Source organism: Grus americana, chromosome 6 (assembly GCF_028858705.1).
Source record: "Grus americana isolate bGruAme1 chromosome 6, bGruAme1.mat, whole genome shotgun sequence".
NCBI classification, from domain to species: Eukaryota; Metazoa; Chordata; class Aves; order Gruiformes; family Gruidae; genus Grus; species Grus americana.
In genome coordinates, this window is record NC_072857.1 from 38,337,336 (window position 1) to 38,360,242 (window position 22,907).

The following is a 22,907-nucleotide window of genomic DNA, read 5'->3' on the forward strand; positions in this document are numbered from 1 at the left end:
TCCTATAGTGCATACCATTTTAAAAGGTATTTAGATTGCTAACTCCTACTAATTTGAGTTAGATGATTCTCTATTTTTAAATATGTGGCCCTAGCCCCCTTTTGAAAACAGAGCTTATTATTTTAGGTCTTTGGCTTTTGGAAGTTGAACTTAAAATATTGCCACATTTGCAAAAAGGTAGAAGAAAACTGGTAAGCTGAAAGGATGGATAGATGGACACATATAGAGAAGTAAGAAACTAGAAAACTTTCTTCTTCCCATCCTCTTACAGCAATTAAATTTGTTTCTATCTGTATTTGGAGCAGATTTGGAAAAGTGGAATTTGTTTCTCCAAACCTCTCTAACACTTAACAGAATCAAACTCCAAAAATGTAACAACTGAATGCTGCCAGTCTATTTTTTATATATATATATTTTTTTAGCTTTTCAAAGACAGAGACATAGGAATGTCCTTTAGTCTTGCAAATGGCATGAAGTTACACAAGGCAAATAGCACAGCTAACCCCTACAAACCCTAGACTGTGATAGCTTTGTCTTGCAGTCAATCCTCTTTGGTCTGTTACAAAACCAGCAAGCAATGTGTGCCTGCCTTCACACCCACAACCCAGTCAGGATTCTCACTCTACCTGGTATTCGAAAACACATCCCAGGCCTTAGTGTATTTGCAATCAATACCTCTACTAAATCTCGCCAGCACGTAAATGTTCCTTTCTTAAGAAAGATGCTAAAATCGAAGGTGAAGAAATTTAACTGGGGGCTGATTCCTCTAGTTCTTCATTCACCTTAAGGCTGAAAGGACAACAGACAAGCTTGTGAAAGCTTTCTTTTCTTCCCCAGTTTGGGCTGCAGATCAAATGTGAATCACTACAGAACTCTGAAGCGGATTAGGATTTCAAAATGTCTTTTCTCATTTAAGGGTTATGTCTGTATTGTAATCACGGTATCTCAAGTAGATGTTCTGGGCTGGCTTCAGACCACTTAAATTTCACACTGTGAACAGTGTGACTTGGGTAGCATGGAGATCGTTTTTGGCCTGCAGCCCAAATGTTTACTTAGGATCTGGGGAAGCCTTTGTGGCCTATGCTGGGTTCCCTTGCTCCACTGCCAAGAGCAGCTGAGCCAGGCAGCTAGCTAGGGTTTAAATCCCTGGCTTCCGCAGTGCAGACATGCGCTTCAGCACTTGTACAGCCAAGGCAGAGCATACAACCACCCTGCACCACTGGGCCACAGAATTACTAATTTCTTCATGCACTGAGGTTGCCACTCTCACCTTTCACCTGGCCTGGTGCTTTGTGAGGCAGCACCTGTGTAGACATTTCATGTGTTAGCACGTACCTTTGTCAACCACACACACCTGCAAACCTCAGTTTGGACAAAACCTACATGGTGCTGGACTAACACTTGGCCATTGTGCTGAGAGCACACTGCCAGCTCACACCAATCTTTCCTCTCTCTCCTGGCCTTGGTGCTGGTAGAAGGTGCACAACCCCAAAGGGAACTAACTCCCTTGTACTGGGCAGCTGCCAGTTCATCCCACTGCAGTGCCTGAGCAACCCAAAGGGGCCAGGGAAATGCCAGAGCTGTCCCTGTACATTTACACGCAATGGAAATTGTAAAAGGTTTAAACTGTATTTAAATTAGTTGCCACTCTCCTGCCATTCCCTGTACGGTTTCCATACCTGCATCTCGGTTTCCATTAGGATCGTTTCTTGTACAGCAAGGCTTTTAAGACAATGCTGCAAAAACCTCTTGCAAAGATTCAGGTAATATACTTCCCAATCACATGGCAGACAGGTGGAAAACATGAAAGGGAAACAGTCAATAGCTGCTTGCTATCTCACCCCCTCTGAACTGCAAAAATTTCTTAGGGAGCTGTGAATTACTCCCCTATTGTTCTTGCTACATTATTATTTTGAAGTGGCTCATGCCTGTGTTATTTGGTTGCCTGCTTTGTTTGCCTTATCAGTTTGCTGGGTGATGTATAATTAAAAAAGCTCTGTTTTACCACCTCACTCACAAATCCCTTTAGATAATACACCAAAAGTGTGATAGCAAGGAAAAACAATATAAACTTCAACCGCTGCAGCTTGCTTGTGCATTTATTGAAACTCTCCCTTCTGGGATACGCGTGTCTCATCAGAAATGGATCTGTGGTACAAAAGCCTGTATTTGTTTCCCAGTGACATCTGTGACCATGACAGTTTGTTGACATAAGAAAGCACAGACTCTGATAGCAGGCGAGGCTGGACAATCCTCTCCAACCACTCCACACCACAGCTCCTGACAAAACCTCACAGGAGGTACTTAGCATGTGGAGATGCACCTGGAGATGGTGATCACAGATTAGGGGTAGACAATACATTTCTAAGCGCCAGGCTAGACACTCCACCAATGTTTGTCACAGAGAACAAACTCTGCGTCTCCTCTCCTGCGCACACTCTTCCCTCACTCTTTCAGCCCCAGTCCCAGCAATCTGGACTCCTTTTACCTCTTCTCCAGAGTCTCAATCCGTGTGACACAGTTGACACCACCTCTGTTCTCTCTTTCTAACACAGCCTTTTTTTTTTTCTGTCATTGAATCTAGAGCTCCTGTCCAGGCTCTTCTCATGTCTTGACAACAGCATCTCTCCTTTAAGAAGCATTTTTACCCTTCTCTGTTTCCTTCCAAATTCCATTGTGTGACCACCTCTCTAGCTCACCACTCTAAATATGCCTTTTTTTTCCTCCCCTCACTTCATGCCTCCTCATCACATCAAATAAAAGCAAATTTTATTCACTTTCAGGATCTTCCAGAGCCTATCATTCTCTCATACACTATTTATGTCTTCTCCCACCTCCAATAAGCCTGTCATGCCACCTTTCATCAAACAGAAGATACATTTTCAAACATCTTTTGTTCTTTCTTCTGTGCTGTATCTCAAAGATGTGGACATCTAGCAAGTTATCTCACTGACCTCTTTCAAATCCTTCCCCTCAAACCTCTTTGCCTTCATATAGAAGTGAAACTTGGCTGCCTTGGTAGCTATAGATGTGCAGAACTGATGCTCTCCATAAGAAGCTGCTCTGTCTGCCTGTGCTTGCTTTACCCACCTCTCTGGGTCCACTGGTGGCCTCCTGTCTTAATCACACTGAGCTATTTAGGGCAGGGGCTATTGTATTCACTCTTCTGTGAGTTTCTGAGCCATGACTAGGAAGTGCTGCTTACAGATGAGTCCTCTCTAAACTGATCACCCTTGTGTTCTAGAAAAAAGTAGCTCAAGTCTATACATTAACACTTACAAAAGTTTACATTTACTTGCAAACTCATTATTTAAAACATGAACACAGCCCCTAATACGCAGATACACTATTCTCAACAGGTAAGAGAAAGTTCAGTGTTTATTTAGAGTACTTTCAGGAGACTGTGCTGTTGCCATTTAACACTGTCCCACCATCTAAACCTTGGTAATAGGTCCAGTAATCCTATGTAAAAATAAGGCAAAACACATTCCTGTAAGCCGTTTAGGGCATGAAGAGCACCAGCTCAACTGCTGATTGATAATTTATGAACAAGCAACTCATGAACCTGTGATAACTCACACACCTGCAATCATCTTCCACATCCTATCTTCACGAATGATTAAAGGGAAACCATGGCCTTGCGGCAGGCCCAGTGGCCACGTCAGGAAGATGATGGCTTAGGTTACAATTCCTTTCCACACTGTCAGTGGAGCAGAGTTTTGGTCACAAGTGTTAGTTTGGGCACTTAAGATTAGCTCTTGGTGGCTGAGATTAAAAAAGCCTGTCAGCTCAATGGTTGAAGGAACTCTGGTATATAGCACAAAGAGACACCAGGCTCAGCCAAAGCTGAAAGACACTGAACAGGGCAAAAAACATTTGCTTAAAGGCTCTTAACTGTTCTTGTTTGGCTTGAGTGGTATTAGGCAGGAAGATAGAGAAGTAGGTCTGTAAGCCTTTTGTTCCTCTTCCTTTCTCCAGATACTAGGTAACAGTGCACCTGAGAGCAAAAGGATTAAATAAACGGTCTTTTTCAAACACCTGCCTCGCAGAAAGACAGCTACCACTAAGGTATTCAGGCAATGCTACCATCACTTCAAGGACAAAATTAGGGACAAGGTTAGCAGGGCACCCCAGTCAGCAGGGTCAGAGACACCTTTTCCCTTTCAGTTGCATTTACTTTTTTTCCCCTAAGTTGTCATGTTGCTCTTGGTCAAACCAGTAGCAACAATAAGAAAAGCCTAGTCTTCACACAAGGCTTGCATGGGTTTAACTAAAATCAGTTTTGAAGTCAAGTCAGTTCAGCAGGTATGAAATCCCAAGTGAATGCACTTAACTTAGTGCACAGACATCAATTGAGCTCATCTGAGTTACTGAAGTAGGCTAAATCAATACAAGGCACTTGTAAATGGATTTAAAAGAACATTCATGTGGTGTTTGTTTCAATTTAACAAGTCATGTTAAGGAGCAGCTTTAGTTAAACCCAAGTAAGGTTTCTTTGTTAGCTATCCTTAAACCCTAGATTATGACACAAATTACCCATACAAGAAAGCACAAAGGAAAGCAGGCTACCCTGAGTCTCTGCATCAGATCCCACAGAAGATAGATGTGAAACCATCTGTCAGAACCTTGTATCATAAACCTCCCATTGCTGGGGCTGTGAAACCACCATCCTGCAATGCCAAAGCACATAAACACCAGTCACATGCTAACGTCAAGAGAGAGCCAGCAACCTCCGAGATGCTCCAAACGGCACCGCTGCTGTCTTCGAGGCTACGCCTGTGCCGAGAGCTCAGTAGTCAGAAGCAGCAAGGCAGCCTTCCCATGCTGCTCTTAAAAAGACCTAAGACTTGGTTTGGATACCAACAACAGACAGGAACAAGAGAGTTTTGAAATGGCGCTGTAAGGCATGGGCGAACTACCCCTTACCTGATTGTGAGCTGGTGCTTGCCGGGAGACACAACCCTGACTGGAGCTGCTTGTGCAGCCACACAGCTATCAGTGTGCCACGTAGCACGCAAACTTGCCACCCCAGTGCTTGGGAAGCAGGAAGGGAGCTGCAACTCCCTCTGCCCAGCTCCCTCCTCCCCTCCACAAACTGATGCCTGGCCCTAGAGAAGGTTGTAAAAGGATTACATATGCTATAATGCTTATCTGAACTCAACCAGACTGAAGGTAGTCCCTTCCGGCCTTCACTTGCTCAGCGACAGAACATTATTTCTATGTCCCATAGTTTCTTTCCTAGGACTGGCATGGTAAGGTAACGTGTCACAACTTGTCTCCATACAGACAAATTTTATCTCTTCCCAGAAACACACAGAGAGAAAGAGAGAAAGAGAGAAAGAGAGAAAGAGAGAAAGAGAGAAAGAGAGAAAGAGAGAAAGAGAGAAAGAGAGAAAGAGAGAAAGAGAGAAAGAGAGAGATGGAGGGCAGCTGTCTCCAGAGAAGGATGCAAGAAAGAAAAGTCCCCGAGCAGAGCAGCACACAGACAGCACTGCCACTTCTTCCTCAGAAGCAAAGCAATAAGGTTGGATAGGCCCACTGACAAAACAGTGATTGCAATTATATGTTTTTTTCTATTTATACCAGAGGCTAAATTAACAGATTAATGTTTACTTCCAGCCACTGCTACCAGCCTGAAGGGGAAATGGAGCAGAATGAGGTCAGCAGAGGTCATAGCTCATTCAACCCATCAGTATAGTCAAATTTGCTCAGCAGAGCTTTGATTACTTTTACAAACTTCAATGCTGGTTTGTGGTAAGAAATTTTTTTTACTTTTTTTTTTATTTAAGAAAGGGAGGAATAAAAGGCTAAAACTAAGCTATATTAAGATATTAATAAATCTCTCAACTAGCAAAACTATTATCTTTATTTGGGAAGCTGAATGCTTCTGAATATTAAATCAAAACCACTCAGCTCTGAACATCCAAAAGACTTGCTCCTGGATGAAACAGGGGCTGTAGTAAGATTTACCGAGCTCTTGTGGGGCTAACTGTACAGCCCATAGGATTAAGCCGTTATGCAGTCGCAGCCATTAAAATATCCCTCTCAGCTCTTCTTCTGACACACACCGAGGAGGATGCTGCCCTTGCAACCTTACCCTACGCATATTTTAGCTTGGTGCCTCCTTTTAAGTCATCAAGTATCACTTAAAGATCAGCACTCTCTAAAGCAGAAGAGCCTCCGAGTTCAGCCATTGCTGAAGCATTTCACAACTGTCACCTTCATCTGACAGCAGCACTACAGCACGCACCTGGAACTGGCCTGTAGCAGCACTTAAGTGTGACCGCCAGAAGCATGGCTACCACAAGTAATAGTTAACTCAGCAGGAGCAAAGAAAACTGCAGCTGTGCGGTCACAACATCATTTCAGAACTCCTACACACCCTGTGTAGGCAAGGAAAAAAAAAAAAAGAGGAAAAAAAAAAAGAATCACGTCCTGATCCGCCCAGTTCATTTTGTACTTGGAGTGTCTCAGAACAATAATCCCTTCCACCTTCGGCCGCCTTTGCTGCTTACCCAGCACAACCTCCAAGGGGGGTGCTCGGACAGCCACGCTGATAGCCTGAGCCATCAGCATGAGTCCAAGCTGGCTGGCTGCACCTGCATATTACTGTGAGCAAACGTCAGCCGGGGCAACTCTCAGTAGCAGGGCTTTGACATCTAACTGAAAAGTAGCATACGTCTCCTGTTAAGGAAATAAATACACAGCGCTTTGGTCTGTAAAAAGAGCCAGCAGTGTGCTTGCTTCTTGGGGGGGGGTGGGGGGCTGGGGGGTGGAATTAGGGAACACAGTATCACCATCTCAGAACAAAGCGAGGGTGGCAGAGAGCCCCAACACTATTGATACGCCAGTCTCTGGACGTCCTGCCGATGTTGGTCAATGTCTGACTCCCAAAAAATAGCTCATAACTACCAATTAAACACAAGGGAAAATCTGCAATCAGCCCTGGTGGGCTTCTTCCACAGCCTTTTCTTCCACAGCCTAGGACACACTCAGTAAGCTGCGTCCACCCCAGCTTCCCCATCAACCACACATGGGACAAGGAGCTTTGCTTTTCTCTTCCCTGCGTTGGTCCTACCCTTTTCTGCATTACAGCTTTTTTATTAGTAGTAATGTTTGCCCCTCTTCTACATTACATTTTTTATTAGTGTTTGCAACACTGTGTTCAGGATAATGGATCTTTAACTGGCTGAGGCTTGTAAAGAATTCAAATATTAGGGGAAGAGAATCATTATTATTTCATGGAAATGAAATCCATTTAACTCCACCAGTGAGGAGAAACCCGTCTCCTGGACTACACATCCACTTTGCTTCTCGTACAAAGCTAGTAAAGAGTAATTTCAATAGGATCTGGGCTGGGCCCTCAAGCCAGAGAATGAACTCAGTCATAACTTAAAGCTCGCCACAAAGTTTCCCACTAATTCAGGTGCACTTATTTGACATTGCTTTGGCTTAAATAGAAAGGAACCAGTGTGCTTTTATAAAAGAAATTATAACAACAGTAAAACAAGGGCATCACTCCAAGACACAGCTTGCTCCTGCACTGAATTCTCCACTACAGAACCAGACAGATACATACCGGGAGGCCAGAGTTAGTCATATCATTTAAAAACAAGCAGAGATGCACAGAAATTAGGGCTTTACATTCAGCGTAACCTCAGAAGTGGTTGCTGCCTGCTCTAGGAACATCCACAATAGTCTGAAGCGAGTGTATTGGGTTAAGTTCAGACATGGCAGCAAGCAGCTCCCAAAAAAAGACAATTTACCCTGCCAAGAAGCAGGTAGCTCATGTCAAACCATGTTGACAGACCTCCACCACAACCAGCAGCTGAGCTGATTCATTTCAAACTTGCTCTGTAAATCTGTTTTCCATTCGACACACTCTTACAACAAAGGAAGTATCTTATGACTGATATCGGGATGAAATATGACCAGAAAACAACTTTTCAGCCCTTTTTAAGGTTTTTTAAAAATCTTTCATTTCCTAGACCAGGTAAACAAGCCAAACCCGGATACTTCAGCAAGTTAAAATCTGATGGAAAAGAAAATTCAGTCTAAGCCAGATTCAATTACTGTTCAATTAACACAAATTATGGTGATTATTTTTTGTTGAAAATGTGAATTAATTTATAGAAGAAAGCATGAAAAGCTGTTTAATATCGTAAGCCATAGATTTTCATTTTTCAATGAAAGATGGTACCTGAAAATGTTAGCACTTTTCCCTTTGTTTTTTAAACTACACCTTTCTTACAGAAAATTTCCGTTAGACATTTTTCAAATTTAAAAAAGTTGTCAACCTACTACTAGCTCTGACTAAAGTCTACATACAGGAGATTGGAGAAGATGAGGTATTCTCACCCTGTGCAATAGTCTTGGCAAGAACGTCTTGAATCTCTCCATGTAAAACCCAGCCTCTGCGCCCTGCCTTCAGGTACCTGTGCCCCAGAGCCATTTTCAAAGCTGACTGACTCTTCAGCCCCTGCACTGTGATGGAACCAGCTCCCAGAGTTTTCACAGCCTTTAGCATCAATCTGAATGCATGCCCAGCTGACCAGTTAAAAAATAAGATAAAAAAAATCCAGAAAACACCACCATGATCTCCTCTCTCCAGCTCGGTAGACAGAGCTGTCTTTGATGCTGCCCTTCCTTCTGTGCCCCCACGTCAGGAGTACCTGTGTTTTCAAACCCAAAGCACGTGGCAATGCTGTTTCTGACAGGCAGAAGCCAGCTCCCAGGGGAACTCCAGCGTTAGCACGCTATTTGTACAATGATTGGCCAGATGGATGCCCTCTCGCTTCTAAGTCTTAAAGAAATGAAAGCACGTCTATGAAAGTTTCACCAAGGGGGGAAAAAAATGAAGGAAAAAAGGCAAGGCAAAGGGGTTTCAGAGAAGACAGCCCCTTGAGCGATTTCCAAACATCAAAGAAAAAGGCCTCCAGCGTGTTCTCCTCATCTGATACCTTTGTTCCCCCACTCCACGCCTGCAGGCACGTTCCTAGTGATGCACAAAAGGCTCCTACAGTCCACTGACAGCTCTGCGTCCACATGCATTACCTGCCTCCCGCTCTGATTACCTCATGCTGTCACTTCAGACCAATCAAAGTTTATTTTATACGGAAATTGGCTCTTGCAAAGCTAGGTGGGACCAGCCAGGGAGTCTCGAGTCCCAGAGAACTCCAGTTCTGTATCAGACACGCTCCTTCGCAGCCTGTCTATTGCTTCATCCGTAATGCAGTTCAGGTGAGTGCTCCTGCTCTGCCATTAGATTGTGGGGCACATACTTGGGTGTTTGGCACTTCCTTACCTCTGTTCACATGGTGATCTCCCTTCTTCTACAGGTCTGCATTTCTATGTTCCACTCAAGGTTACCTTTTCCTGCCCATCTCTGTGTTTGCCTCAGCAGCTCTGCAGAGATACAGGGCAGGTGGCTGCGTGTTTCAATGTTTACAAAGCACACTTACAATCACAGCACGCCCAGCTGCCTAGAACTGCTGCCCTTGAACACATCCCTGTCATCACATCCACTCCCATGGGGCAGGGCATGGGTAGAAAATAAGGCAGGCCAGAGAGGGTCTCTGGAGACAACTATAATTGTCAGTCCCTTTTACTTCCCCCAGTCACATAAGGAAAGCTCCTGACGGTAAACTCCTTGCTCCCCGTCAGGAACTGCTGTTACCTGTGTGCAAATTCAGAAGCAGTACTCATGTGGGGTAAGCTAACAAAGAGTCTTCCTCACCCTGGAAATTGCAGGCAGAACCTGTCAGCATAGCGCTGCAGATGGGTTCAATCTGCTGGAACTTCTTTCATTGACTAAAACACAATGCATCCTCGTAACAGCAGCATTTCTCTTTCACATCTCAACATACAAAGCCCGTGTGATCAAACTGTTTCAGATAAACTCTTAATGAACTGCTGCTCACTCCTGCCTCTGCACTGCCACCCATCTCAAGGCTGTTGCACACCCAGCCAAGTTAAAACTGCCCCATGCTGCTTTTGATGAGGCTAGTCCCAGTGCTGGCCAGGCTGACTTGGGATGCTGCAAGAAACAGGTCTGGGTGCAAGCAAGGAACAAACAGCCTGGGATGGAGCTGGCCAAGCGGAAGGTGGGAGCATTTGCCTGTGTCAGCCTGCAGGCAGTGAAGGCTATGTGACAGTCTCACCCCTGTGCCGAGTGTTTGGGAGGGCCTCTCTGCCTCCTCTGTCTGCAGAGCCTTCCCTTGAGCTAGATGTAGTAAATGAAAGAGGTTTTGGTTCATTGCCTCCCCAGTCCCTCCATATAGAGTTTCTAGGGAATTTCCCTCAGCAGCAAATGACATGAAAATGAACAGGCATGAAAATATCCTAGGAACACCAATTATTTCCACCATTGTAATCCTAGGGGTCTGATTCAACCTTCTTTGAACTCAGTGGGACTTTTGTGTTTGCAGTGAATGGTGTCCTAAACCCCAGCTTCTTATTCCTATAGGTTGGCAAGAAAATTTAGAAAAGGGAGCGCTCTCTTAGATTTGGGTTTAAATCCAGGTATGTAAGCATATGCTGCCTTGTGGACATATACTGCCTTGCAGACACATGCTGCAAAGCCACTGAAATGCCTTTGCTGAGCTTTAAGTAAAGGCACTAAACTTGACACCTGATCCCCAGAGTTTCACACCATTTTGAGCCCCAGCAGCCCCGCACTGCTGGAGGCTGGTCCCTCTGCCCCACCAGTGGCTCACAGCTCACACCCACACTGTGGGCGGACAGAGAGTGTCCACCACCCTGCAGCAACTGAACTATCTTGCTCAGTAACCTGCCTTTTTCTAGGGAGTGCTGAGAGGTTACATTCCCCAGGTAACACAAGACTTTAATTAATTTTACAAAAGAACCAAATTCCTTGTCAGCTGTAGCCTGTCAGAAAGAAATAAGAAAATCAATGAATTCAGAAGACTGTAGAGAGAAAGAGGGAAAAAAAGAAAAAAGCGCACTGAAATTCACACTTCCTTCATTCATCTGAACCGAAGAAGATACACTACAGGAGTAACAAGGATTTTTATTTCTAAAATACCTAGTCAAGACCAGAACTTGGCCTGGGCTGTGGAGTACAACCAAGCTCGCTCTTTCCTTTCCAAGCAGGTGGGGAGCTGGGATAAATTTTTTCAGAGTGCTGTCACTATAAACAGTATGATTTCATCCCGAATGTAATGCTTATTGCATTTTACTTAAGTTATAGTATAGCTCAACGGAGATCTGTCTACCAAAGTTGGGTGTTTTGAAATGCTACCCATTCCTGACCCCTGTGATTGAAATGGAGGGATTACTCTGTTCAGATGTTTAACTCCCTGCGAAGCATGTGGCCAAAGAAATCCCTGTGCTGCTAAAGCTCTCGAGTCACTGAAGCTGAGCAAAGCACCTCCGTTACTAGAAGCTTCAGTATTACTACATTTATCTTGATTGCCCATATTTCTAAGAAGCTAAAGGGTTATTCACACCTCCAGAACGTGGAGAATTTCTTACTTCATAATTGAAAAATACATAGATAGAGGGAACTACTGCAGAGAGGTGAAAAGCAGAAACTGCCAAGAAAAAGTGAATGAATAGCATTAGCAGGTGACAACACCATCATACCTGGATGTATTTTTTAATGACATTTAAACTAACATTTGTCAGTGTTAACAGTTGAATCTCACATCACTCCAGATCCTTCCTGAGTAGCATTTTCATACCAAACTCTCAACATAAGTCTACTTACAGTAGGCAAGCATTGTTTTCTCTGTTGTAGAAGTGGTCATTCACAACAGAAAGCAGCAGAGGCGTCCATTACCACCGGGGTAGGAAGCATTTCCTCTCTCTACTCTCATTCCCAGTCCTTCCTCCCAGTCCACTACCCTCCTTTACCCAGCAGCCATGTACTTAAGACCTTGAAAGCCCAGGACAACGCGCTTCTGTTTGCTGGGACCACAGTTAGACAGGAGAGATCTCCTGTGTCCACCATGCTGGGTTATTTAGCCCAAGCACAGGACCCAAGTGGTGTGGTTAACAGTATTTCTAAAGCTAGCTAGGCTCGATGCTAGCTCAAGGATCCTTGTACAGAGCCCTGCAGCACAGTGTAGACATGCCTTGAGTCAGCTATCATTAGCTGGTATTAATCCTGACAGAGCACCCTGAATGCAACATCCTTAAAAGGGCTTAAGTGGGAGTTAGGCACTAGTTAACTTATAAATTAAAGCGTGAATTAAATTATCCAGTGAAGAAAGTAAAGGGCAATTTAAATTGCAGTTCATTATGAAGTCAAAGCAAGAAAGGCAATTTACACCAACTAAGGATTTGGCCTAATATCCCCTCCCCATGACTGTAAGCCTTGTTTTGTTGCAGGAGAAGCTGTGCGACATGAAATTATCCTACTGCGTGACACTGGAGACTCATGTCAAACTTTCTGCATAGTGCTTTCAATAAACAGTTTTAGACATTTGCAATCCACTATATGCATTTCACAGTTTATGTGAAAATATTGGGGGGGAGGGGGACACCAGCAAACAACTTTTGGTGTGATCCTTTGATTTTCCAGTTAAAAACATTTATAAATACATATCATTATGATGATGAGCTTTTTAATTCCCAGCCATAATCATTCCAAACAAGGTTGCACATTTCCAACACTGGAAACAGAACTGAAAATAGCACTTTGAAATAAAGAAAACTGAGCATAAGTTGGTGAGCAACAAGTTGCAAAGAATCACAGACAGCAGTTGCACCATTTAGCATGACAAAAGCATATCTAAATCCTTCAGAGAGATTGTGCAAAATGCTAGCATTACTGAAATTTAAAAAACAATGTCCCTCCTTGTTAGTGAACATAATAAACTCATGAGTATAAATCTCATGGGGCTATAAATCAGTGTTTATTTCCAGCCGTATACAATATACCTATTTGCCTTGATACCACCTGTGAACAAGTTTCTGCTAGCTGGAGGCAGTTGCTCCTCAGCCTGCAGGTCCCTTATCTGGGATTCCTCAGGGCCACATCTGCATCCATAAGCCGAGGAGTACCTGGAAGCGTTCCCAGGCACTGATGCCAACTGGCAGGGAGCAGACAGAATCTGTGCTAGTAACTCCGTAGCTCAGCACAGCACAGGGTGGCTGCATACAGACTGCCAGCAGAGATTGGTCTCCGGACTCTCCTGACTGTCAAATCACACCTACGATGTCTGAGGTGAGCAGTAGCTGAAATGGGGCAATTTTTGTTTCCAGGAAACAGTCTTAACAGTGTCCTGAGGGAGAGGAGACAGACATGCGCTAGTAGGCACACTTGCATTTATGAGCATGGGGGCGGCCGCAAGCCTTGGCTCTTCTCTCCATAGAGACAATGTGAGCAAAGGGAACCCATGGCAGGTCCCGCACTGTGCCCTTGAGGTCTGCCGAAGACCCTCCTTTCTCAAGGGAAACACAGCCCTGCTTGGAGGTGTTCCTCCCTTTATTCCTACCCACCGGCCAGTCAGCAAAGATGTGCTGAGACACAAATGCCCCTGTGGTCCGTACAGCTCCAAGGATATAGGGAAAGGAGCAGTCCCAGGCAGTCACGGAGCCACTGCAGCTTCTTCTACGGGAGAGAGAACTCCTGCAGCAGCCCTGCACACAGAGGGTACCAAAGGGATTTTTTAAACAAATTCCTCATTCCTCCATGTATCCTAGCAACACCTCTCCGAGGTTGGAGATGCGATGCCTTGCCCACCTGTTGCATAGGAAGCCTGAGGCAAGTTACATATTGCTTTCTTCCCAGCTCGCCCCACTAGTACAATGCCACAGTGATTAAGAAATATGCCACAATCTGAATACCCCAGTCTTATCCACTCAGGCTGGATGTCACACACAGGCGTTTGCATTTCTAAACACCATGAACTCAGCAGTGGCTCATGCAGCGTGCGTGTGGTCCAAGGAAAGGTCTTGTTGACACAGGCTGAGGCCTTCATGATCAAGGCAATAAAAAGGGGGTGGCCTTAATCCCTGACACAAAAAATGCTTTATCTGCAGTCACACAGCGCTGAAGGAGTTCAGGCCCTGAGCAGGTATCTAAGTAAGATTTCCAAAACCACTATAGGTCCAAAATGTGCACAGTGAACAAAACTGAAAGAAAATTTGACTCCTCCCATGCACTTTCCTCAAACCTGACTGAGCTGCAATATAATTATAGTAAATGAGCAGTCCTTGTAAAAAACAAACAAACAAACACCACCCCACCCCCCAAAAAAAACCCCAAAACCAAACCAAAACAAGGACCTTGTTGCAAAGCAACCTTTTTCATAGGGGATGTCATTCTCCCCCCGCCAAGCAACCCTTAGCATTTTCAATTTCTTGTAGCGGTAAAAAGCTATTGAAAATGTTATAGAAATGATCATAGAACTTTAAAATTTTGTTTTACAGAACAATTAAAAATAAATTTAATCAAAACTTTAAAAAAACCCCTATTGCAAATATCTGTAGAAGGGGAGCTTTACAATGGATCACTTCCTACACCCAGTGAAGATGGTTCTTTCCCTACGATTCTCATGCCCATCAAATTAGATTTGCTTTTTTTGGCTATCACTGACCAAATAATTTCAGCTACAATATGCATTTGTCACTTGAACCTCAGTTATCATAATTTATCATTTATCTGCATTCTTTCAAAACAAGAAAACAAGAAACTACAGATTTTGCTGCTTTTTTGTGTTACTGAACTAATCACTGCTAAGTCCATTTTATTCTAATATATTCAAGGAATTCAAGGGTTGCACAGGCACACGCAGGGGAACCTTTGTCCCCAAGGCCAACAGAGGAGATGAGGTTATCACTGCTCAGTCAAAGATACATCATTTGCTGTAGATCTCTCTCATTCATCTTCACTCAGAGGAAAATATGGGAGACTTCATAAGTGGTTCTGGCACTTGTGAGTTATCCCTCTTTCCCCACTCATGAAGATAAATGCCATAATGAAAAGCAGCCATCAGGTATTCTCTATATTTGGAGTACTCAAAGTGTGAACAATGATTATGCCCTTTCATTGGATAAGTTAAGGTTGACTGCCTAGCTACCTGGGGAAGACAGGAATGATTTGCACAAGCTCACAGGGAATGAATGAAAGAAGGTGACATACCTTCTCCCTCAGCATTAGCTATTCTGCTAATCTCAGGCTGAATAATACATTCAGTATGTCAAACCTTCCTTTTTACTTTAAGGCTACTTGGCAGCTGAATCTGCAAGCTGAGTCCAGCTGAGATGGCAGCAGCCACTTCATTAGTTCAATGTCTGTTTGTTTTTGACACTTTTGTGGAACCATCGATTAAGTTTTTATAACAAGCGAGAAAAGGATTTTTGTAGGTAAGATTTTTTGCAAGTGTCACATAAATTTTAGGATGTGGTCCTGGCCTGCACTACACAAACAAAACTCCCTTATGGGCTGACAGACGTCATGAGTGAGAACTGGATCATGTTTTCTGTGTGAGATAAAACTTACTGCCTTCATAGCTGTCATTTTTTTATTTGAGGAAATTCAAGTATTTAAAGTTACATTTAAATATGAAAACCTGATAGACATATCTGGCAATAAAAACACAGCTGTTAACAACTCACTGAAAATAATGCAATGGTACTGCACAGGAGGATGAAATCCCATCTCTGGTTAAGTCTGAGGATAACCTGCAGGTGAGAGCAGCTTCCTCCTTTACTCAACACCTTGAGCAGTGTTTGTATTTGTATATTGTGCAGTACACCAGGCAGAAATACCCTTGGGATCCCATCATCCAGATAATACACAAATAAGAACAGCACTTCCCAAAATGCTGTGAACAAGGCATAAGCCCTGGAAAGACAGTTCTTCACATGCAAGGCAAGAGTTATGTTTATATTTTACTCAAGTGGAAGAGATGCACTGTTCAAAGCCAATCTCTTGAAATCTGCAGTGGACTAGAAGCTTGAAGGATACAAGCTCACAGGGGCGGCTTCATCTTAAATTTAATTACAAATCACTGTTTTTTTCTGATGCATTTGGTAGATGCAGGATCGGTTCAGACACAGCTGATCTATTGCAGCCTTGCAACAACATCACCGACTGCCACATCCACCAGTTATTTTTATGCAGCTACTAATGCTAAGGATGCGTTAGGAAAATAAATTAAGTATTAATATGCTCCAGGGAGAGCATTTGCAACAAGCAGCAGGTTGTGGGTTAAAATAGCCAGGTGCATCTTAACCAGGATACAAAATGGTCAAAGAACAGCTGCTGAAGAGACTCATGAGGCCCTGGCACATGCCATCTAGAAAATATTAAGAGTATTTTGAAGCACGCACTGGCTCATATTCAGCACCCAGAAGCTATTTTAAGTGCTCAGTGGAGACAAGCTAGTGTTATTAGGGCACTTTTCTTCCAAGAGACACAATACATTTTGAGCCAAATAATCCCATCAGAGGGCTTTGTAAACACCTAAATCAGATGAAGTGGCTGTGATGATCTCATGTTAGGAAAGATTCAGAGGCTGAGCTAAGGCAGGTTTTCTTATAGCACTTGCAAAGAAAGTCAAGCTATTTGCTGGGCAGTTTTGGTGCTGTGCCGATCACATACAAGCAGCTTCCAGAGAGAATCGCTGGAGTCAGAGGAACTGTCTATTGGCACAGGGCAGCTGGTTCAAGAAGAAAATCTTGAGCCAGAGCCTTCAAGATAAGTTTTTTTACCTTATTGAGCAGCAAAGCCATAGCTAGACAAGCGGTGAAAATACAACACTTGCTTCCTGGCAGAATAGCAGCCTCAGACCCAAGAGGAAAGGGTTCCAGTCCTTCTCTGGCCTTGGCCTCACATCACCTCTCTCTCTCAGTTTCACCCAGCCTAATGTCTTTTACAAAGCATTTTGAGACCCACAGACAAGTATACGAAGAAACAGATAATACTATTACTACCCAATGCTATGGCTCTTTTATTATTTGAAGGCATAGACAGTCACAATGAACACCCTAAATCAGAAAGATGGGAAGAAATGTGGGAACAGAAGAGGAGGAAATTGGATTATGACAGCGACAGAGAGAAGAGCAGTACATGGCAGGGATTTGGAGACCTTGGGAAGCACTCTGACATCAGCATGATGCTCTCAGTAAAGAAAATTGTGAAAGAGCCTGATGAGAGTCAGCCAAAACTGTTTTATTTTGTAAAATATTTCAAGTCACCTTTTCCCTCCTGTTTTTGAAAGCTTAGCTGTACAGCGCAGAGAGGCTTGACCAACAGGGAACTGTAAGCACTGTGTGCTGCTCTGAATACAGCCACACGAAAAAAGCAGAGAGCGAAGGCTCCCACCTCTCTGTACTCACATTCAAACTCCACATCCAGCTCAGGTCAGTGATTTTCAGTCAGCATTTAGCCGCTAGCAGAAATAAGGCCATTTCAAAATCACCAAAGCTTAGGGTAGAAATGATCACAGCTGACGAGAAACCAGGTATAAATAAAATTCTTCCAGTGAACTCCCTAAAAAGAGTTTTCCACTGCCTGCACTTTATTAAGTTACAGTCCAGTGATATTTAGCCAATTTTTAATCTCCCAAACCACTGACTGTAGGATCCTCAACTGGGAGAAATAAAATGTCGATCTACCCCACATCATGATCCAGCCCTGAGTTTACAGATGAACATAAAACCATGGAATTGGCTTCGGTTTTTGTCTCAAGAAAATAAGCACTTTTCTCACTATATATAATACACTATTTTTGCTTAGAAAAGAGATTTCTAAAATTAAATACACCAAAAATACAGTCTCCCACTCCCATCCCCTTCCTCTCCCCCCACCCCCCCAGTGCAGGAGCAATGGTGACACAAGAAGCAAGAGCGGAGGCAGAGGGGATGCTAAAGCTAAGCCAACTTGGCAGAAAATACGTTACACCTGAAGCAGCACACATGCAATAACCAAGGATCTCAAGGAAACAAACATGCTCATATTCTTGAAACTAGAGAAAAAAGTTCATCTACTCTTTCAACAACTATTTTTGTTTCGAGTGCGCTCTTGGCATGAATTCCATACAAAGCCTTTGATCAGTACCAAGAAAATTACAGTTGTGATCCAAAAAAGGAATGAAATGAAGCACCAATAAGCCTCCCAAACAACATACAACTGCCAGCCTCTCATGGTACCTCTGTGATTTGCAGAATGCAAGTGACTGAGGGCACTGGGGCAAATATTCAACAAGCTCATTTTTTTCTTGCACTAATCCATAACATTGGCAAGTTTCACTTACCTGTCAAGTTCTTCAAGCCAAGCTCCCTGAGTCCAAAGTTACCATCCTTTCTGTAGTTAAGAAATATCGCCAAAGCATATCGCTCTTCATAGAGTTTGGTCCCACGAACGATGCGCAGGTTCTCCAATGGCAGGTATTCAAACTGATTCAAAGCCACCAAAACATAGCCTGTGACTTCTCGGATAGACTGAAAGACAAAAATTAAACACATTAAAAATGGTCCATTTTTAAGTGTTCTGAATTTCTCACACAGTGGATGCTGTAGTATAAGATGCTGGTACCCAAGGAAAAAAAAAACCACACACACAAAAAAACAATTTTGGAAAACAAATTCTGTTTCAACTTACTGATTTTAACCACATTTCTGGTTCAATTTAACTGAGTTTATTAGAGATACTGGTTGGAAAACTAGAATATAAAGAGGTAGACATTCTTTTCACTTTTATTAAACTTGAGCAGAAATTCACAGTAAGTATTAAAGATGCACAAAAGGATGACTTCACACAACTCAAAGCAGAGAACAGGTCAAAAGCCTCTGCAGGACATGAGCAGAATCCACTGGGGCAACACCACAGTTCACATAAGACTGTCTGTCTGCAAGTAACTCTCTGTTGTATGGTATGTTCTAGGGTGAGACCGAAGGGACACAACATCAGGTAAGAGACACCTATGGAAGAGCTCACTATTGAACAGGAACGGATGGTAGAAATGGGGAACAGGCTTGGAAGACTAAATAAAGCAAAGCACAGATGTATTAACACTCACTTTTGTACTTCTAAATGAAATAAAATTCACTGAACATTTGCAAAGAATTCAACTTCAAGTTTCATTTGGAAGTACTGGAACCATATATGTTACATATCCCAGACCTGGATCAAAATTGGTATCAAAACCTTTAGCAAAATGATTGCTGCATCTTTGGGTTGGCTTAAATCTTTCTTTGCTTTAGATGAACTACTCAATAGCCCTCCTGCTCCTACTCAGGAATCAATTGCCTGGGTTGTAAAGGACAAAAAACACCCCAAACCCCAGTAACTAAAAACAGTTTTTCAAAGGCCAAAAGATTAACAGAACTAAGATGTTTTCAGAAAGAAAAAAAAAGTTTAAAAGTATGCTTTTCTAGAAAACAAAGTTCATTCTAATCAATTCAAATAAACAGCCTAGAAATCTGCAAATGCCTTTGAAAAGAGTTGTTTAAACACTCGCGCAGAGCCCCACCATCCTCAGCTAGACTTCACGCAGGCTGAGGGATGCTCCTGCCCAGAGCTGCTCCCAGAAACAGGACCTCCATGTTGGAAAGGGTGTCTCAAATATCATTTTCAAATCTCACCTAATTCCATGCCTGCAGCCACTATATATGCGTATATTTATGTGTGTGTGTACATTTAATGGACAGAAATTGATATAACTACTTGTGTGCTTAAGTGGATGCATGCACTTTTTTCTTCCCTTTGGCAAAGTCAATACCTTAAACAATACACAGAAAGAAAAATTCTGCTTAGGATAACGTGCACAGACTATAACTTAACTTGATGGGGACTTCAGTCAATACTGTAATAAAAACAAACAGGCAAACAATAGCAGGCCTCAAATTAAATGAGTTGTGTATGTATCATTAATAGAGAAAGGCAACATGGATTCGCAGCACAAAGGACAGGCTTTTCCTTTGCTGGTTCAGCACTGTTGCCATGATTTCGTATATAAATATGCAAGAGCCTTTTAATTAGGTTTATAAAAGTTCATAAGATTATTAACAAGCGTGGCAGTATACATAAAGAAGGATTTATATGCCACAAATTCTAGGCACTAGCTGTCCTTCCAAAGTCAGACGTCTGTACTCAGCTGAAGCTGCTAAAAAAGCTCTGGAGCTATTTCAAGACTGGCTTGGCATCTAAACAGAGCACAGTGTCATTACAGGACTTTGATGAGAACCCAGTGAGTTGAGCTAGGTTGAGAAGTACGGTTCAGTAGCTCAATATTAAATGTAGAGCTGCATTATACCCTGGGACACTGATTCCATTATAATCAGAAGCTTTCCAGCACTTTCACGATAGCTCTTTGCTTTCAGACATTTCAGCTTAGCCAGTTTGGTCAGGAATTTGTTTTTTATCATATGCAAAAAATTTCCTGAAGCTGGCTTTCTTACCCTTTCTTCAGAATTTATTATACTCATGGCTTCACTTTCTCCACTGATATTCTAGGGATACTCTGATTGCTCTAATTAATTTAAAGGGATGTTTAACTTGGAATTGAGTTGAAAAAAAATAAAAGCAGTTCCAAAAGTGCATCTGACCAAGTACTCCCTGCCAGTTTTTGTCACTTATAACCATGTTTTCTATTTTTAGGGTATGTCTTATTTACTGCCATACAGCAAGTTCACCTGAGAGAGCCCTAATTCAGCACGGCACTGAAATTACACACACACACACTCACCAGCAAGTCTTCGTTCCAAAATTTAAACTTTTTTTTTTTTTAAAAAAAAAAAAGGGAGAAAAGGACAAGGTTTTGTTGCTGATAATTGTGAACTGTCACCTCCAATACAGAAGCCTTGGTACTTTGTTTGGTTTATCTGACTGAAATGACAAATTATGGCAAGTATTTTGACAAGCCAGGGCGTCCCTTCCACTCCCATGGCTTCCGACACTTATTTATTTGCTAGAGAAACTGCCATGTTAATCCTCGCAAAACAAAATTATGAAAATAAACCTAAGGGTTTCTAATTTCCTAGAACACAGGAATCTGACTGACCAAATCTAGTGGTCTGTTATATTAATTTGGGGTTTTATTTTATAAATCAAATTTTAATGAAAAAGGCAGGGCAATAACATGTTTTGCAGCCTGGTGTGTTTTCTGATTGGTCCAGCTTGAAAAAACATACTGGGAATGCAGCAGGCAGCTCAGGTTTCAGCTGCTCCTGGCCAGTGCTGTCACTTTGCCAGTCACTGCTAGTTTTGATGTGATTCTTACTGAAAATGGACACCTGCCCGCTTGGAGTTCACTCCACGCCCAGTTGGAGTCACTGCAAAGATGCCTCTTGTCTTCCATGCAGCCTCAGAAATCCTCACGCCAGACAGGATCTGCCAGCCTGATCTCCCCCTCTGCAACTCATGCCAAAGCTAGGCATGATTTGAACCTCTCGTCCTTTGTATACAAGGCTGAATGCTTTCCTGTTCAGGTATCCCGAACTCAGGTGCAAGCTGAGGTATCCTGGTGCTCTATTTGAGCTGCTTTTGCTTCAACATTGATCTGTGCCCCACCAAGAAGGTGGAGTGACTCACGTCAGTGGTAGTTTGTGTGTCACCTTGTAGTTTGATTCTCCTGCTAGGGCTGGAGATCCTTGCAGAAATACATTTCTCATGAGTCTGTCCCTCAGGAAAAAAAAAAAAAAAAGGAGACAAGCATGCAAATAACTATATTTTTTTCCCCATAACCTACAACGGGAATGGAAAGAGGCAGATTAATCATCATCAGACCTAAAGCTAAAAGTTTCTGGTGGGGAAAACCAAATGAATTCTGGCAATCTCCATCTTGATTGTGATTTTGCGGGCCTCCCCCCTAACTCCATTACAGCCTTATTTTGACTGGGAATTCCTGGCCAGTGTGATCTTGCCTTTCCTTGTCACCTTTCCAACTCCTAAGACGTGACCTGTTATGTGAAGAAGCCATCGAGTGAGGCAGCCACAGGCTCAGGCTCCCATAGCACTTTGGGTTCTGGCAGCAGGAATGACTGTATAGATTTGCATGAGGAAAAGGCTGAAACTCAGAGGCTCCCTGTTGCAAAGGGACAAGGTACACTGTTCATCGAGCCTGGCCCTTTGAAAGCAAAGGAGATGAGGAGACACTAAGATTTCAAGAGCCAAAGGTGTCTGCTCCTCTGACTGGACCTGTTAGGTATCAGATCCTGAAATAAGAAAGGGCATGCATCTAGCAGGGAATTAAAAAAGAAGTTGGAGGAGAGAGGGAAGTATTAAACCTTGACAAATCTAAAGTCTCACGAGCTGCTTTAAAACCACACCAAGCCACAGAATTCAAGTCTGATATCTTTACCAGAGAGAAGCTCTTTGGAGAGGAGATGAGTACTTGTGCTCCACAGCTTGCTGTCCCCAAGGCCCGGCACTGCCCTGCACCCCAAAAACAGGCATGATAGCCTATAAACCAGTCTCCTAACAGCCTCTACTATCCCTGGCGTAGCCATTTTTTTGGTTTTAAACCTAAAACCACGTTACTCTCTGATGACAACAGACCCAGTCAAGGCCGTATGTCCCGAAACTCCAGGCGCTGCCGCGCCCTGGGTGGCTGCTGTACCTGAGGGGGCTGCCACAACATGGCGGCCACAGCTCCCCTCAGCCGTGCTGAGCAGCTGCTTCAGAGGGTGCGAGTGGGCGTGTGCAGGGCGAACAGAGAAGCAGGGTCCCAAAATGACACCAAAAATAAAAGGGTTCTTTTTCAGGTGATGAACTGTAAAACCGAGCTCTAGACAACCCGTTCCCTTAATTACAACTAATTAGCTGAGCACAGGTAAAAGCATTTTAAGCTTCTAGCAGCAAAGCCAGAATTATCCTGTCATCTGGGAGTAAAAGACAAGATTGTTCCTTGCTATCTTAAATCGTCCTTCGGCTCAAGTCAAATGAATCTGAGTGAAACAGAGCAAAATAACAGTGAAAACTTCATCATTCTGCC

At 43.1% G+C, this 22,907-nt stretch overlaps 1 protein-coding gene across 6 annotated transcripts in view; it reads right to left on the minus strand.

The window, feature by feature from the left end:
- The window catches only part of ERBB4 (erb-b2 receptor tyrosine kinase 4), a 629,144-nt gene that overhangs the window by 278,052 nt on the left and 328,185 nt on the right, over window positions 1–22,907 (minus strand). For all 6 annotated transcript variants that reach the window (XM_054830343.1, XM_054830340.1, XM_054830339.1 and 3 more), the window contains exon 3: window positions 18,228–18,414. In XM_054830343.1, the coding sequence (XP_054686318.1) occupies window positions 18,228–18,414 (187 nt within the window). The remainder of the gene's footprint in view (window positions 1–18,227; window positions 18,415–22,907) is intronic.